At 33.0% G+C, this 18,103-nt stretch overlaps 1 protein-coding gene across 1 annotated transcript; it reads left to right on the forward strand.

The window, feature by feature from the left end:
- Positions 1-464: 464 nt before the first annotated feature.
- Positions 465-3,182, forward strand: LOC105803071 (receptor-like cytosolic serine/threonine-protein kinase RBK2). Its single transcript, XM_012635037.2, has 7 exons — positions 465-1,131; positions 1,215-1,466; positions 1,547-1,701; positions 1,795-1,874; positions 1,960-2,095; positions 2,174-2,323; positions 2,422-3,182. Exons 1-7 carry the CDS (start codon positions 762-764, stop codon positions 2,548-2,550), a joined length of 1,272 nt encoding a protein of 423 aa, XP_012490491.1. The 5' UTR covers positions 465-761; the 3' UTR covers positions 2,551-3,182.
- Positions 3,183-18,103: the final 14,921 nt, after the last annotated feature.

Below are 18,103 nucleotides of genomic sequence, written 5' to 3' on the forward strand. Positions count from 1 at the left end.
TTTTCCTTACCAACCCAGGGAGGAAATGATGTAGTTGTAATAATCTCTTCATTTGGAGGTAAAGATGTCCCCATGGCTAATCATTTTTTCCATCCAATTAAGTCTTTTTAATTCATGAATGAATAATGGAATGACACACATAATTTCTTTTATTTGTAATGAAAATTTTGATTGTTGTTAAGACAATTCGGTGTACATTTTTTATCCGAGATAACGAAACTTCAGCAACATGACAAGTTCACAACGTTGTCCATTTCAAAAAAACAAATCTTAAACTAACCAAAATTTTCTTGTTTACATTGTGATTTTCTCGTCTAGATTTTAGTACCAAAATTCGGAAATGCTAACAATATTTACAATAATAAATAAATAAAATTTAATTATTATTATTTTTCTTCCAGAAAGAGGGAATCATTAGAAATAATATTGTTAGAGAAGCAAGTGATCATAACTCATAAAAGCTTTAGAGTGACTGCAAATTTATGTGCACCTCCTTCTTCTTAATGGCATGTCCATTGTCTTTGCTTCTTTTTTGTCCTCTCCTTTTCCTGGGTTTTCTCGTCTTTATGTGGTTCTAGTGTCTTGTTCTTCTTTTGCTTCCCTTCTATATCAGTTTTCTCTTTGATGGGTTGCTTTCTTTTCAACCAAAAAAATCCCATTGTTACATAATATATAAAACAGAGTGCTCTGTTATTTCCAATGGTTTCTTTTCATTGATGCTGCAAAAAAATGGATTTTGGTTGTAGTTTTCCTCTTTAGATATGGAGAAGAAAGTGGATACATGTTCACCAACAGGGGTTCTTGAGGATTTCTTCAGGACTGAAGAATTCGAAACCAGTTGTTCTTCTAAACCATCCACCGCAGACTCAGCCAATGAGGGAAGCTCGAAACAAAGCTCTCGATGGCGTGAATTCGCACAATTATTTGGTTATAAATTGAAGAAACCATTATCCAATTTCCGTCCCCTTGGATCTTTGAGGCTCTCATTGAGGAGGAGCAGTAGTATGAGAGACAACGTCACCGTTTCACCGGATTTTCTTGCCAACAACACCAATTCATATAATCTCAAGTCTCCAGTGAAGGTTTTCACTCTTTCCGAGCTTCAAATTGCCACCAAAAACTTCAGCAGTGGTCAGTTACTTCCTTTAGCATTTCGAATTTGGTTTTTACACCTTATGTTACTGAATTTGATTTGCTGCTTCTTTTTTGGGCAGAAAATCTTATTGGAAAGGGGGGTTATGCTGAAGTTTACAAAGGGAGTTTACAAAACGGGCAGCTGGTTGCCATTAAACGTCTAACAAAGGGCACACCCGATGATATAATAGGGGATTTCTTGGCAGAGCTTGGGGTTATGGCTCATGTGAACCATCCCAACACAGCTAAGTTAATCGGCTATGGCATTGAAGGTGGAATGCATCTTGTCCTCGACTTGTCTCCAAATGGGAGCTTAGCTTCTCTTCTTTATGGTCAGTTTATGGTGTCCCTAAAATACATGATTATGTACATTGAATAACCAGGTTCCAAATCTAAGTAAACATACTTGCAGGTTCAAAGGAGAAACTGAAATGGGACATCAGGTTTAAAATAGCTCAAGGCGCAGCTGAAGGCTTAAGATATCTTCACGAGGGTTGTAAGAGAAAAATCATCCACAGAGATATCAAGGCCGCAAATATTTTGCTCACCAAGGACTTTGAACCTCAGGTACCCTTTAGAACCAGATGCTGAAATTTTATGAAGAAATTAGATATATCTAAATCTAATTCTTCAGTTAGTAAACTTTACATTTTTGTTCAGATTTGTGACTTTGGGCTTGCAAAATGGCTACCAGAGAATTGGACTCACCATACGGTTTCCAAATTCGAAGGCACATTTGGGTTTGTAATGCCTTCACACTAGTAACCACCCTTCTTTTCTGTTATCCATTAGAGACTCTAAATTACCTTTTTTTTTTCTTTGCAGCTATCTGGCTCCCGAGTACTTAATGCATGGCATAGTGGATGAAAAAACTGATGTTTTTGCCTTTGGTGTACTGTTGCTTGAACTAGTCTCTGGACGCCGAGCTTTGGATTACTCTCAGCAAAGCCTTGTATTGTGGGTACGTTTTTCTCAACATCTAAGGCGGCAGATAAAGGATTTGGATTTTGTCATGCGTTTTTATTTTTCTTTTTTACAGGCAAAACCGTTGCTCAAAAAGAATGATATTAGAGAGCTAATCGATCCTGCCATCGGGGAAGAATACAATTTGCGACAAATGAACCTTGTCCTCTTGGCTGCTTCTTTATGCATTCATCGCTCTTCGATTCGACGCCCTCGAATGAATCAGGTTATGTTAAACAAGTCCGAAACCGAACCGCGTTCGATATAGCAGGTTTCTATAAAGTTCAATTCTAACAATTACTTTGAATATGTAATGTCATGCAGGTTGTACAGCTTCTTAATGGCAACCTCAATAGCTTAAAGAGCATGAGAAAATGTCGGATCCCGTTCTTCAGAAAAGCATTCCCTGAAGAGGCATTGAACGCAGAAGAAATAAGCTTAGCCAAGACTTGAGATTAATTTGGAACTAAAAGCTTAATACACTTTTGGAAGATCAAGGTTTGTGGTCCAACCAAATGGCCCTAGAAACAAGTTATTACATCAGAAAACAGAGCAAGTTCAATAAATGACAAATGCTTCAGAGAAGACATGAAAGAACGAAAAACGAAAACCAAAAACAGTCCGAAGGGACAAAAGTAAAGACTGTCGGTGTCTTTGGAGACAGTACATAAAGAAAAGAATCTTAGAGAACAAAAGATAAGAATATCCAATGATTTAGTCAATTTTGTAGGAGACAGAAATGTAAGAACTGTCGTTTTCTTTTCCTCTTTTGAAGTAAGTTTATGACAAAAGTCCTTTAGGATACCTCTACGCAACATCAAATGAATCATTTAGTTTATCATGTGAGATTGGGCATATAAATCTATGTTTTGTTGAGATAAATCTTCTAAGATTAGATTGGTGACAACATTTTCTTAAAAGAAACGTAACGACTAGATTCGTTCACCCATGGTTTTTTTTTATTATTTGGACATAATTTATTTTTTTATTTTTTATTTTAGTTTTCTCCAAAAAAAAAATTCTAAATATGTTCTATATTTGTTGGTATCAAGTTTCATAGTAAGTGTGGGATAGTATGTGCGAAATTTATTGTTCAATCATTTGTTGATAATGAAAAGATGTAACGATGAGCTCAACACCCACAAGTGTCAATGTTCTAGACTACAATTTTTGAGGATTTCTCTCAAGAATAATGTGCTTTGTTGTCAGGCCTGTTCTTGACATTTTTGGGGCCCTAGGCAAAATAATAAAATGGGACTTTAGGTTCCTTAAAAGTTGGTATTAAAAGAAAAAAAAATTGAGCCCCTTAAAAATTAGAAAACAATATTTTAGATCTCTTTCAACCTTGGGCCCTGGGCGGCCACACCTCTAGACGACCCCCAAGGCCAGGCCTGTTCGTTATATATAGGAATTTGGTGTGAAATGGAAACTCTACTTCTGAAGGTGTTGAATTCAAACATTTTATGACTTATAGAAATTGACACCTTTTTCGACTTTAGATAAACTTAATATACCTGATCCCCATTCCCTCTCCTATATATTCTATAGTTTTTTAGTAAGAAAAAAAAAACTTTCAAACAACACCCTTAATCCTTTCAAAATCAATCAAACTATTCACAAAAGTTCCTATAATTCAATTAATTAGTTAAGTATGTTTTTCTTCATAATTTATGAATTAGTGGTACAAAAGTTGTCTTTAATTTTGTAGTTAATATTATTTTCTCATTGTGTTTACAAATGTTGATAATAAATTTGTAAGTATTTTTGGAGTTAATATTATGTTATGTTTATTGTTACAATTATTGAATATGTTCTATGTGTATGATATAAGAAAGTTTTGTTTGTCATTGTAGTAAATACTAATTTTGTTGAATCATTTATTTTATGAATTATTAAAATTGTTATGTTATTATTGTTACATTTGTTGAATAGGAATCACGTTATTGTTTTTGCTTTCAATTAAAGTAAATTAATGTTAATTTTGTTGGATTCTTTTGAATAAAGAATTACTGAAATCGTTAAAATTGGTTGTAATGTTTAAATTTTAATATTTGATAGTATCAAGATGACAGATCGATTTATAAAACAAATCCATTTGAATGGATATATGATTTTGGCTGATGTTGAAGTCATATTCCAATCAGATATGACTTTTAACATTACCTTTAAGAATGATATTTTATTGGGCAACAGGAAACGGAAGATCACGAGGAAAATCCAAGTTGGAAATAATAAAGTGCATAATCAATATGAAGTATAGCATTCTAAGGTCTAGCAAAAGGAGCTGTAAATACATTGTGGCGGATTTATGATAATGAAAATGTTGGCACAATAGTGTGTGTTTTGGCATCGGAAAAACACATATATCAGTGGAGGTCGAAGATATACCTAAAATTGGGTATGAGATTTTGAATTATGCAAGCGCATTGACTATCCCAATTACTATAATAGAAGTTTGTAATCACTACACCAAAATAGGGTTTTAGCGGCACTTTTAGTGGCATTTCGATAAAAAACTCCAGTAAAAGTCAGGAATTAGCGGCGTTTGACAGAAAACGCCGCTAAAAAATGAGCTTTCGCGGCGTTACTAAGAAAACGCCGCTGAAAATATGCATTAGCGGCGTTTTGACAAAAACGCCGCCAAAAAAAATCCCAACGACGTCGTTTGGTGGTCTTCGGAGGGCTTTAGTGGCGTTTTTGTATTTGCGCCGCTAAGGCTTTTACTTTCAGCGGCGTTTTTAGGATCTCGCCGCTAATGGTTGGGGGTTTTAGTGGCGTTTTTAATCAACCGCCGCTAAAGTTAAGGTATTTAGCGGCGATTTCTTTGAAGCGCCGCGAATATTTGGTCTTAGCCGGCGTTTTTATGTAAGCGACGCTAAAGTTAAGATTTTTAGCGGCGTTTTTATGATAAACGCCGCTAATGTTAAGGTTTTAGCGGCGTTTTTGTTGAAGCGCCGCAAAAAAATATTTTATCTTAATTGGTTTATTATTTAGATTAATTAAATAAAATTCAACTTAAATCTAATTAAATATTTAAAATATTCAGAAAAAATAACACATAGAAATAATTTGAAATAAATCACATGGAAAAAAATTAAAATACTATTATTTAAAATAATTTTTAAGATTTTTGGATACATGAATTAATCTGCTTATTTTTATATTATTATATATAGTAAAATTTTTTATATAATCGTAAAATAGATATAGTATGATTTTAAATTTAAAATATTGAATTAATTAATTATCAGTATAGTTAATTTAGGGTTTAATTAGGTTTAAGGTATATATATATATGATTATTAATTTAATATAGTATTAAGTTAATTAATTCAAATGATCTGGTTATATATTGTGGATGTGATCAACATCCAAAAAAGGTTAAAATTTTAAAATTATGTTTTTATTAGAATTAAAATATTTGATGGATAATATATATTATTTAATTTAAATTCAAGGTTGAAATTGTACGTAATACTCAACCAATTATAATATTTCATGACAAACATTTAATTAAATACTTAAATCAAATTGTGAATTTGAATTGATCTCATTCAATTAATTAAAATATATGCATATATATACGTCCTAACTCGCTATCATTCCTTTTGTTATCACTTCACCAATTCAACTATATATATATATATATATATTATTAAAGATTTAGGAAATTTTTTGGAAGGTATATATATAGGGGGTATATATGATTATTAGGGTTTGGGATATAAGGTTTAGGGGTTAGGGCTTAGGGGTTAGGGATTTAGGGGTTAGGAGTTAGGGGTTAGAAATTTAGGGACTAGGAGATTTAGGGGTTAAGGGTTAGGGATTTAGGGTTTAGGGTGTCAATTAAGGGTACTACTCAAGTTAGGGATCATGGTTGCTTAGATTAATTAGTTTTATTAATTTATATATTAAATATGTTCTTATATGTTTGTAAAATATATAATAATAAATTTAATATTAAGTAGTGACCGTCCGGTTTTGTTTTTCCAAATCTTTTTCACTACTCTACAAAATCTGGTTCAGCCTTCTAATTTATAGTAGAAAGGATCGTTTTAAAAATATTTATTGATGAACGACGGGATTTGGAGGGTTGGAAGCTAGCAGATGCCCCCTTTCGGTATTTTGGCAATGTTCCTAGGGCACCGATAGCACATGTCAAGAATCTTACAATTGGTGGAGGTTCAGTGATCATTAATTAGGGTTTTGGTTTATTTTAGACAGCTTGTTAAATGATACATTTAATTACTAAAATTTAAATTTAAAATATTTAACATTAACAATTCGATATTATATATATATATATAGTAATTATTTATATTTAATTTGAATAGGATCAAAATATATGAAAAAATATAAAAATATAAAAATGAAATAAAAAAACTAAAATTTATAATTTTATCAGATAGTTTTAAACATTACTTAAAATTTTAATAATTAATTAATTAAAATTCTAATGAAACATAGAAGAAAGAAAGAAACAAATAATACTAAGTAAAAGATGTGAGATTTAGCGGCGTTTTGAGCAAAAACGCCGCAAAAGTTATTAATAATTTGGTAAAAACGGTGTAGTTTTTGGCTGAGAATTTAACGGCGTTCGCGGCGCAAGGGCAAAAACGCCACTAAGGTTGGGTAGTAGAGGCGCTAGGAAGAAAACGCCGCAAAGTTGCTCTGTATTTTAATCAAAACGTTGTCGTTTTCTATTGCATATTAACGGCATTAGCGGCGTTTTATTCGTAAACGCCGCAATTTGTAATTATATATTGTGTTTTTAAATATGAATTAAAAAAATGTTTTAAAATATCTAAAAAACAGTGTCGTTTCAGTAGAAGAATTTAATTTGTTAGTGGCGCTTTTGTAGAAAACGCCAGAAAAATGGGCATTAGCGGCGTTTTATTCGTAAACGCCGCAAAAAATTATGAATAGTTTGGGCAAAACGATGTAGTTTTTGTTCGGGAATTTACTGGCTTTTGCGGCGCAATTGTAAAAGCGCCAGTAAAGGTATGTTTTAGCGGCGCGAGGAGAAAACGTCGCAAATTTGCTTTACAGTTTTAAAAGAACGCTGTCGTTTATCTACAACATTAACGGTATTAGTGGCGCTATATTACAAACACCGCAATTGTTCATTATGTATTTCATCCCAACACTTAGCCGAAAAACGTATTTCGTCCCCAAAAAGGCCCCCCAACTTTTCCCCAGAAATCGTGAAAAAATACAAAGAAAAAAAATTGAGAGGAGAACTCAGAAGCAAGGCAAACGAAGCAAGGGTTTATTCAATCTTCACAGGATACTATCAAAGCTGCGGAATTTGTGGTTAAAAGGTAAGCGTTTTTTCCTTTCGAAATACTGTATCTTGATTTAGGGATTGGGAATTTGGGGAATTTGGGGATTTCTGCATGTCTAGGGTTTGGGGATTTCTGCGTGTTTCTCCCTTCATTTTGTTTATTTCCCTGTTCTTTTTCTTTAAATCTTTAGTTATGTTCTGTTGACAATAACATTGCTGTGCTTTATGTTTATTGGTATTTTATTTATGTTATGATTTTTTTTATTATAAATGTCAGTTATTTGGTTAGGATTTTGTTAGAAAAGAAGAAATAAACACCGGTTTTAATCTATGCTACTTGGATAAATGAAATTAGAAATTAGAAATTAGAAGATGCAAATGAAAACAGAAGATGCAAATGAAAACAGAAAATTCAATTTGCTGAATAAATGTTGCAGAGAATTGCAGAGAATTCAATTTGCAAATGAAAACAGAAGATGCAACTGAAAACAGAAAATCAAACAAGCTGAAGCAGATGAGTTGAAGTTCACTATTTTTCGCCAATTTAGCCTTCAATGCCTGCAAAAATTGATTACAAAATATATAAGACTCATTTCTGTTATCATGTTGTTCATGAGGTCAATTAGATATATAAAAAAATAAAGCTATGAAATTTATAAATGTTTAAAATGCGTATGTTTCTGTCCATAAATAGCTTTGCATAACTTGCAAATATGACAAATGTTATTTTGGGAACATATATATATGTTCAATTTTGGGAACATGTTATTTTCGAACAGTTATATAAGTTCAATTTTAAACCTCTAATATCATCTAATTCATCTGTCATGTTTCAACATATATTCATATATGTATTCATATATATGTTCAATTTTAGTTTTTAGTTTAGCTAACTTTGTGAGTATAAACTCCTGTTTTTTTAGTTTTTGGCTTTAATTACTTCTATTTTTTGGTACTAATGTATTTATGTCTTTTTTTTCCGAGATTTGCTTGAATTGAGGCAATTTAAGGTATTTATTCCTATTTTTCTCTATTTAGGTTTCTTATTAAAAAAGTCAAATTGTTAAATTTTTTTTGTTATATTTTAGTTGTATAGTTTAATTATTATTTTTCATTTTAGATGGGAGTTTTAATTACCATTTTAGCTAAATTTGCATTTGACTTTGCGACTTATTACATTATTTGATGTTTAAATTTTCTGCTCAAGATATTCGGCAAAGGCAATTGTTTTAAACTATTAAAATTGAATACAACTCTTAAACAACTTTATATATTTGAGTAATTGAATAAATTATGGGCGAATCGTTTAATCGGTTTAGCGTTTATAAATCATCGATTTCGATATTATGTGTTGCAATTATAAATTTTACTTCAAATTAATGATTAATTATCGATCTTAACTTACATAATGGTTTTATGTTAATGATTAATAATCTTTTACATACAAATAAATTTGTATATTTATTTATATTTTCTATTAAAATAAAAATATACTTTTTCAAATATATTTATTTTGTAATGGCAATTCAAAGTATTATTTCTTTAATAACAAAATTGTTTTCATAAATATAAACAAATTAATTATATCTTGTAATTCAAGTCAATGTTTTTTTATAAATACTGACATAATTTGTTGTTTGAATTAATAAAAGCTACAAAATATACATCATATCGTAACGATCTTTGAATTATCCGGAGATTATAGCTACAAAATTAAATTTTAAATGAAATGTATTCAAAGTTATATTTTAAAACATCTTTGATATATATATTTATATACGCTTTAATATATTTATTAAAATTATATTGATATATTTGAAAATTTTAAAGCGTTTATAAATCATAATTTACATACATTACACATAGCAACATGACTTATATAATACACAACTTAAATAATTTAAATAACTTACATAATACATAACTTACATTCATAACTTACATAAACTTATATGTTACCTTACATAATACATAACTTATATAAAATTTTATATAAACTTACATAATACATTACTTACATATTAACTTACATTATACATAACAACTTACATTATACATAGCATACATAACTTACATAATGCAAAACTTACATAACTTAAATATCTTACACAACTTACATAACCTACATAATACATAACTTACATAATACATAATAACTTACAACTTACATAACATACATTAATTTGGTAACTTACGTAAGTTACATAACTTACATAATACATAAAAATATATCATATCACAAATTTCTGAAATTCATTTATGGTTATAACTGGCGTTTTAACTTACCCGTGCAAATTATTGTGAACGTCAGAATTCAAGAATTAAGAAATGGACCGGTCTTGGATAAATTTGTCAAGGGTTAGCAATGGTTATCGAAATGGAGTACAGTATTTTTTAAATTTTGTATTTCAATATGCAAGCCAAGAGAACATGATTCTTTGCCCGTGTAAGAAGTGTGTCAACATAAACTGGCATTATCGTGAGGTTGTATACGAGCATCTAATTGTTGATGGGTTTGTTCGGGGTTATAAACAATAGTTATTTCATGGAGAATGCCCGCGTAGTACTTCCTCTTCAACGATGGATGTATCTTACTCGTCGCTTACCATCGATCGATAGGGGATGACATGGAAGGTATGTTGCGGGATGCATTTAATATGCATAATCATGGCGTTCAGTCGTTCCCAGCGGACTTTGTGGCTTCTGATGATTGTAATATTGGGAGAAATGCTTTTACCGAACCGGGAAGTAGTGTACCTCATGAAGAGCCGAATGAAGAAGCGGCGAAGTTCTATGCGCTACTTAATGACATGAACGAAGAACTGTATGAGGGATCCAAATTTTCAAAAATGTCTTTCTGTGTTCGTCTTTTTCAATTAAAATGTTTGGGAGGGTGGACCGGGAACTCTTTGACTCTTTGACAATGCTGTTAGAGTTCTTGGGAGAAATGTTTCCTTTTGCAAAAATCCCTCGGTCATGCAAAGATATGAAGAAAATGATAAAAGATTTAGGCCTTGGGTACAACAAAATCCATAGTTGCCCAAATGACTGCATGTTGTATTGGGGCGATCGGAGAAATCAACAGTGCTGTCACGTATGCGGCCACTCCCGTTGGATAAGTAAAAACACAGAAGGTGGGAACGACGATGAAAATGTTGCACAACCAAGTCAGAAGCCGGTCAAGATTTTACGATATTTTCCGCTGATACCAGGGCTTCAAAGGCTTTTCATGTCGTCGAAGACAGCGGAGTCTATGACGTGGCACCATGACGGACGAATCGATGATGAGAAGATGAGGCATCCGGCAGATTCTTTAGCTTGGAAATCATTTGACAATAAATATCCAAGCTTTGCAAGCGATCCTAGGAGTGTGAGGCTTGGGCTAGCATCTGATGGATTTAATCCTTTCAAGATCATGAGTACTGCTTACAGTACTTGGCCAGTAGTGCTTGTTCCTTACAATCTGCCTCCGTTGATTTGTATGAAGCAATCTTCCCTTATTTTATCTATGATTATCCCTGGGGAGAAAGGGCCTGGGAATGATATCGACATTTATTTACAGCCACTTATTGAAGAGTTAAAACAATTATGGGCTGGTGTCGAGATATACGATGTGCTGAGAAAAGAGAACTTTAATTTACGTGTAGCTTTGATGTGGACCATTAATGACTTTCCTGTTTATGCCAATTTATCCGGTTGGAGTACCAAGGGTCGTTACGCGTGTCCTTGTTGTGTTGTACAAACATGTTCGCAATGGTTGTACAATGGGAAGAAGTTCTCTTACATGGGGCATCGTCGGTGGTTACCAGAAAATCATAGATTTAGATTTCAGAGTTCTGTATTTGACGGCACTGAAGAGTTCAGAGAAGCTCCTTCCCAGACCAGTGGCTCTGAAATATTGTTCATGTTGGAAGATATGAATTTCATTTATGGGAAGAAGAACCAACCGCCAAACACGCAGAGAAACAGAAGATCATATGATGAAGCTGATGAAAGCTCCGACGAAGAGGACGATCCTAATGAGGCGGACTTGTGGAAAAAAAGAAGTATTTTTTTTAGTTGCCTTATTGGGAGCATCACCTTTTACGACACAATCTTGATGTTATGCACATTGAGAAAAATGTCTGCGAGAACATTGTGGGTACAATTTTGAACGTCGACGGAAAATCAAAAGACAATCTTCAGAGTCGACTTGATTTAGTCCAAATGGGAATTCGGCCTGATCTTCATCTCAATCCACTTCCGAATGGGAAATATCGGTTGCCGCCTTCTATTTTCTCAATGTCCAAGACGGAGAAAGAACTGTTTTGCATGGTGTTGAAGGATATAAAGGTTCCGGATGCGTATGCATCAAATATATCTCGATGTGTTAGTGTTAAAGATTAAAGATTATATTCGCTAAAATCACATGACTATCATATCTTGATGCAAGATTTAATGCCAGTTGCTCTACGATGTTGTATGTCCAAGAAGGTGACGTCTTGTATCATTGAACTATCCAACATAATGAAAGCTATTTGTGGCAAAGTTTTGGATGTTCAAGAACTTCAAAAGGTACAGGATCGAGTCGCTTTGACTTTATGCAACATGGAGAAAATCTTCCCACCTTCCTTCTTCACCATTATGGTTCACTTGATAATTCATCTCCCGCACGAAGTAATTTTTGGCGGACCCGTTTTCTATCGATGGATGTATCCCATAGAAAGGTGTTAAAGAAGTATTTTTAAAATTTTTCTTCATTCACCTCTATGCATTTAGTTACAACTTTTGATAATGTTGTATATTGTGTTTAGGTTCCTATCCAAATTAAAGTCTTACTGCCGCAACAAGCGATATCCAGAAGGATTAATTGTTGAAGGCTACTTGGCAGAGGAATGTATGACCTTCTGCTCAAGATATTTGGAAGATGTCGAAACAAGGTTGAACAGACCAAATAGGAATGCTGGACTCACGGACTATAACTTAGCCGATATTTATTTGTTCCAAAGTTTTGGAGAACCAATCGGCAAAATTGAAATTGCAGAATTAGATCATTTATCGTGGGTACAAGCACATCGATATGTTCTGTTTCACCACGAATCATTGGAACCTTTACGGAAGTAAGTTCTACAAATTTTATAAATATTTATCAAACTAAAAATTGTTTATCTTCTAACAAAGATCACATTTTTTTTAACATAGCGAGTACAAACAAATATTGAGATCTCGTTCGCGCTCCCGAAGAACACAACATCGAGATATCAATAAGTTGTTTACGGAATCTTTTTATGAATGGTTGTGTCAAACGGTATGCAGTTCGAGCTTCCGCTTACAAATTATAATACTTTCTCATAAGATTTTTAATTAGTCAGTTTACTTTCCATTCAATAGGTTTGGAGTGGGAAGAGCGTAAACGACGAAGTTAAATGGCTATCCCAAGGTCCAAATCGAGTGGTTAAAAGATATAGTACGTTCCTCATCAACGGATTCAGATTTCATACAAAATATCGCGAGAGGTTGAGGAGAACGCAAAATTGTGGAATAGTTGTTAATTCTGCAATTACAAGTTATGCTAGCGCTAGGGACAATAATCCTGTCGAGGGAAATGTGGAATATTTCGGACAGCTTACTGACATTATTGAGTTGGATTACTACGACAAATGGAAAGTTGTCTTATTTCGAGGTGATTGGGTCGATGTTAATACAACTCGTGGAATCAAGCAAGATCAATTTGGTTTTACAATGGTGAACTTTGACCGATTGATTCACACAGGACAACAACTGATAGATGAGCCGTATGTATTCTCAAGTCAAGTCAAACAAGTTTTTTACTCAAAAGATCCAACTGATGAGGGTTGGTACGTTGTACTCCTTAACATCCCTAGAGACTTGTTTGACATGGGCAGTGGAAGTAGAGATAACATCGACGACAGATCAGAAACTTTGCCATTTCCAGAACAAAACTTAAACGATAATATCCCTAGTACTAGTGCACAATTTCAATGGGTTCGTCAGGATACGAATGAAGATATTTACGAATAATGATGTAGTAAGATTTTACGATTGTTTAATTATATGTAATATCATCATTTAAATCTTGGTCTTATTATATCATATCAACTGTTTTATATGTGTTGTTATTGTTGTAATTAGTTATTAAGTTTTCAACTATTTTATGTGTATTGCAGATAAAATGCCTAGAAGAAAAATTCTAAGGGGAAGCATTGTTCAAAATGATCCAAACTCGAAAGAAACAAATAGTACTGAACAACAGACAGCAATTGGATCTTCAAATGTTCCGATTCCAGCTGAGGATCCTACAGAAGTTCAAAGTAATTTTACATTTAATTTACATGCGTGTTAACTTATAGTTGATTTATTTTTCAAATTCTTATATTATAATATACCGTTTGTAGCTGAAAATGGTGGGACGCGCAGAGGTCGAGGACGTACGCTACTTAAAGAGTTGTACGAGTTAGATCCAGTCGAGCGTGTCAAGGTATGTAGAAACAGTTTTGGTCAGCCTGTTGGATCAGAAGCTCGACTTTTAGCAGGATACATGGGCATTTTAGCACGAAATGCGAATATGTTGCCTATCAACTACGAGTCATGGCGTGAAATGCCCGATAGCAACAAAAACCAAGCCCTCGATAATATTAAGGTAACAAAATGTTAATGTCATCTGTAATGCTTGGGAAATAGTTTCATTTATATTTACTTTATTAACTTGTGTTTTTTGTAGGCGAGGTTTGCTTTAGAGGTCTCCGATGCTTATGTAAAGAAGGCATTGGGAAAAAGATGGAGAGACAATAAAAGTACGTTGAAGAAAAATTATTATAAGACAAAAACAACCCTCGATGAGAAATTGCAAAATGTCCCGCTTGGTATGTTGAGGTACCAATGGGAAGATGCGGTTAGATTTTGGCATTCGAAGAAAGGCGAGGTACGACGTATTTCCAAACTATTGTAATTATTTTGGTTTATACTATTTACTATTTACGTTCTAAAAATTTTATAACGTAGGATCGTGAATGAGTTGGAAAAAGCAGCCGGCAGCAACAAAAATTCACTCAAACAGCCGGGTCGAGAAGTTTTGCATGTGTAGCTGAGGCGGAGGTATTTTTAATTTTTTAATATTCTACAATATGTATAACTTTCTATTAAATAATATTTTTACTACTATATTGTAGGAACGGGCGTCCGGTCAAAAAGTTGGACGCCTTCAACTTTTTGAAATTACACATAAGAAGAAAGATGGATCTGCTATGACTCTTGAAGCTGCTGAAATTATGGTACGTTTACTTAATACGATTTGACTTGTTTTAGTTATTTATAGTGTTTCTTTTCTAATGGTTTAATTTATTGCTTTTAATGCGACTATTGTTATATTGCATTTGTTTTTTTAATATATATTGTGTTCCTAACTATGTGATTTATTTATTAGGAAAAACTAAAGGATAAAAAGGCGGAGTACGAAGCGATTGCTTCTACTGATAGTTCTATTCATCTTGAAGACATTGACAACTAGATTATTACTGAAGTTTTGGGTCCAGAAAGGTATGGTCGGGTTCGATTTCAAGGATCTTTTATCAGCCCAACCCAATATTTTGGAACCAGCTCGCACCAATACATGGCTTCGGGGAGTCAATCTCAAGCTGAAGTTCAGAGGTTAAAAGACCAGATGGCTCAGATGCAAGCGACCACATTTGAGGTTCAAAGGAAATATGAAGAACTTCAGCAACAACTTAAAACAGAGGCGGCAGCGAGGGAAGTAGAGGCTGCAGCGAGAGAAGCAGATGCCGCAGCGAGAGAAGCAAAGGTTCAAAAGAAATATGAAGAACTACAGCAACGACTTCAAGCAGATGCGGCATCGAGAGAAACAGAACAGAGCAAAAAGTACGACGAACTTCAACAGCAACTTCAGATTATGATGAAGATGTTCAGCAGTCGCAACTTCCGCCTACATAATGTATGTTGCATAAATATTTTTATCATTCTAACTTTTAACGTTTTTGTAAAGAAAAGTATGAATTTACTTTTATTTACTGATATTAATATCATTTTAGTCATTTAATTTGAAATATTATATAAATTTATTGTTTTTGGTTAGTTTAGATCTGGTTGCTTTTAATTTGTTGTTGCAGGAGGGCTGAAAAAACATAAAATTTTATTTTAAAAAATCTCAAAATTAGTGACGTTTTTTTAAAAAGCGCTGCTAAAATTTATATCATATAGTGGCGTTTCTGAAATAAGCGCCGCTAAAGCACACTACTTTTAGCGGCGTTTGTAGATAAAGCGCCGCTAAAGAACATGATCTTTAGCGGCGTTTTTTTCCCAAGCGCCGCTAAAGAACACGATCTTTAGTGGCGTTTTTTCTTAGCGCCGCTAGAGAACATGATCTTTAGCGGCGTTTTTTGCACAAGCGCCGCTAAAGAACATGACCTTTAGCGGCGTTTTTTTCTGTAAGCGCCGCAAAAAGTTAGCGATGTTATCCTTAGCGGCATTTTTTGTGGCGCTTCCTAAAGCGCCGCAAATGCCTTTAGTGGCGTTAAAAAGCGCCGCTAAATGCCTAAAAAACGCCGCTAAAAATCTGCACTGCTAGCGTTGGAGAGCTTGAAAGCGGCTTGGCTGGCACTCATATATTGTAATAAAAAATTCTCGATATCAAATATTTACGAATTGTCAGATATGATGCTGGTTGTGTCACTATTCAGGCAACCTTCAACTATCAAATCAGATTACTTGAAGATATTGACAAATAACTCATAAAAAGATAAATCATAAATTTTAGGAAAAGTGTTCAAAATCAAATCAAAACTGTTTGTGGAACCAACAACATTTGGGTTAGCTTCAACCACCTTGTCTTCATAATATCAAAACATAAAATTGTGGAAACCGTTATCCAATAACATTGGAATTGGATTGAACGTCCAAAATAGAACATTCGCTCTTCATGTTTTTTCTTATCTTTTTAAGACAATCATTCAACGTGGGCACTTCGGTTTTTTTTTTTTTTTTAATTATATCTATGAGTATTCTAAAATAAGATTTTTCTTATTTTGGTCATTCTAATTATTTTTCTAATTTAATTATTTTAATTAAGACAATTAGTTGAATTAATCATTATTTTTAAAATTTTCATTAATTCACTAATAGATTATTGATGTCACACATTAGCTCATAACGATTGACACGTGACATTTTTTTTTTCTGACTAAAGTTATAGATGTCTCCATGATTAGTCCAAAAAAAATTTCCTCCCTCTCCCCTCTGTGGTCTGCACCCACCTTTTTTTCTTTTGTTTTTCTTTTCCATACAATCTTTTTCTTTAAGCATTTGTATCTTGAACGGACCTCAAAATTCAGAGATGGGAAGACAGCAAGGAAAGGAGACGGTTTGGACACTCGAGAATATCTTGATCATGAATGAACCTATACTTGGTCAACAAAGTTATAGATGAGAACAAGCCGATCACCTGCAAAACAGAAGAACAACTACGATTCACTTGGTAGAAATACACGAGCGAGCAAGTCCATAGGACGGACTTGGAGAAACTTAATACATTTAGGATCATATTCATGCCCTTCCAGACTTTCATATATACACCTACTAAAAGCTAAATTTTGCTGCCAAAGTATCCAAACAAATATAGTGTCACCGACTTCTCTAAAAGCTTTAATTCGGAATAAGAGTGCAGTAAGTCAGTAACAGAACAAATGTACAGCACAAGATATGAATATATTCGATTCGGCACACACAAGGAAATAGGGCATGTATAATGATTCTAATGGAAGTGGGCTTCGACATTGGAACAACAACAAAGAGTTTCAAGATGGCGCTGAGATGAACATAAACGTAGCAACTCAATATCAACATATTCACACCATTGGTTAAAGCATTTTCTCACCACATGAAGAAGGCAAAATCATAGATGCGGGAGAGTTCGGAAAACTCCACCTACAAGAAACCATAATATGTCAAACCTTTGTGTGTAAAACACGACATCAGGACATAAAATCAATGTACCAATAATGATGAACTTCAATGAAGAGGTATGTCGCCATCAAGTCTAGTTGCAATGAGTTTGAGAAGTTTATCGAAGACTGTATTTAAAAAGAGATTGTATGAAAAAAGAAACAAAAGAAAAAGAAGCAGGGTTCAAATTATAAGTGTTCAGGGGTCTGGATCAACTCATGCAAAGTATTTATATAAAATTTTTAAGATTAGGCCCGGCTTAAAAAATAAGTTTAATTTTTTTGTCCAATCTAATTTAAGAAAAGTAAATTCGGACTCGATCCGGCCCGTCCATATTTAATTTTTTTAAAATTATTTCTTATTTAAATTTTTTTTAAAAATATAATACATTAAATGCACTAAAATAGGCTAAAATAAACCCATTAAAGATACATTAAAAATATTTATATTAAAAACACTATGACAAATATAATAAATATTTATTACATTAAATATAGTTTTAAAATTTTATATTTTGGGTTGAGTTATTTAGTTGGGTAATTTTTTTTTATGTTTTGGATGATGGGTTTAATTATTATTAGATTAGTGATTTAATATAAATATAAAATATAATATTTTTACATAACATAATATATTCGGGTCAGGCTCAAGCAAAAAAAATATTACTCCATATAAAAAACGGGTCTTAAATTTTACCCAAGCTTATTTTTCAGTTCTAATTTTAGTTAAAAGTAAAAATATATATCGATCACTTAATGATTAATGTGT

The sequence above is a fragment of the Gossypium raimondii genome, chromosome 11 (assembly GCF_025698545.1).
Source record: "Gossypium raimondii isolate GPD5lz chromosome 11, ASM2569854v1, whole genome shotgun sequence".
In the NCBI taxonomy this organism is placed as follows: Eukaryota; Viridiplantae; Streptophyta; class Magnoliopsida; order Malvales; family Malvaceae; genus Gossypium; species Gossypium raimondii.

Bases quoted from the DNA above. Each gene is read 5' to 3' on its own strand.
- LOC105803071 (XM_012635037.2), top strand. From the start codon at position 762: ATGGAGAAGAAAGTGGATACATGTTCACCAACAGGGGTTCTTGAGGAT. The intron at 1,132-1,214 runs GTCAGTTACTTC...TTTTTTGGGCAG, and splicing joins CACCAAAAACTTCAGCAGTG to AAAATCTTATTGGAAAGGGG. The intron at 2,096-2,173 runs GTACGTTTTTCT...TCTTTTTTACAG, and splicing joins AGCAAAGCCTTGTATTGTGG to GCAAAACCGTTGCTCAAAAA.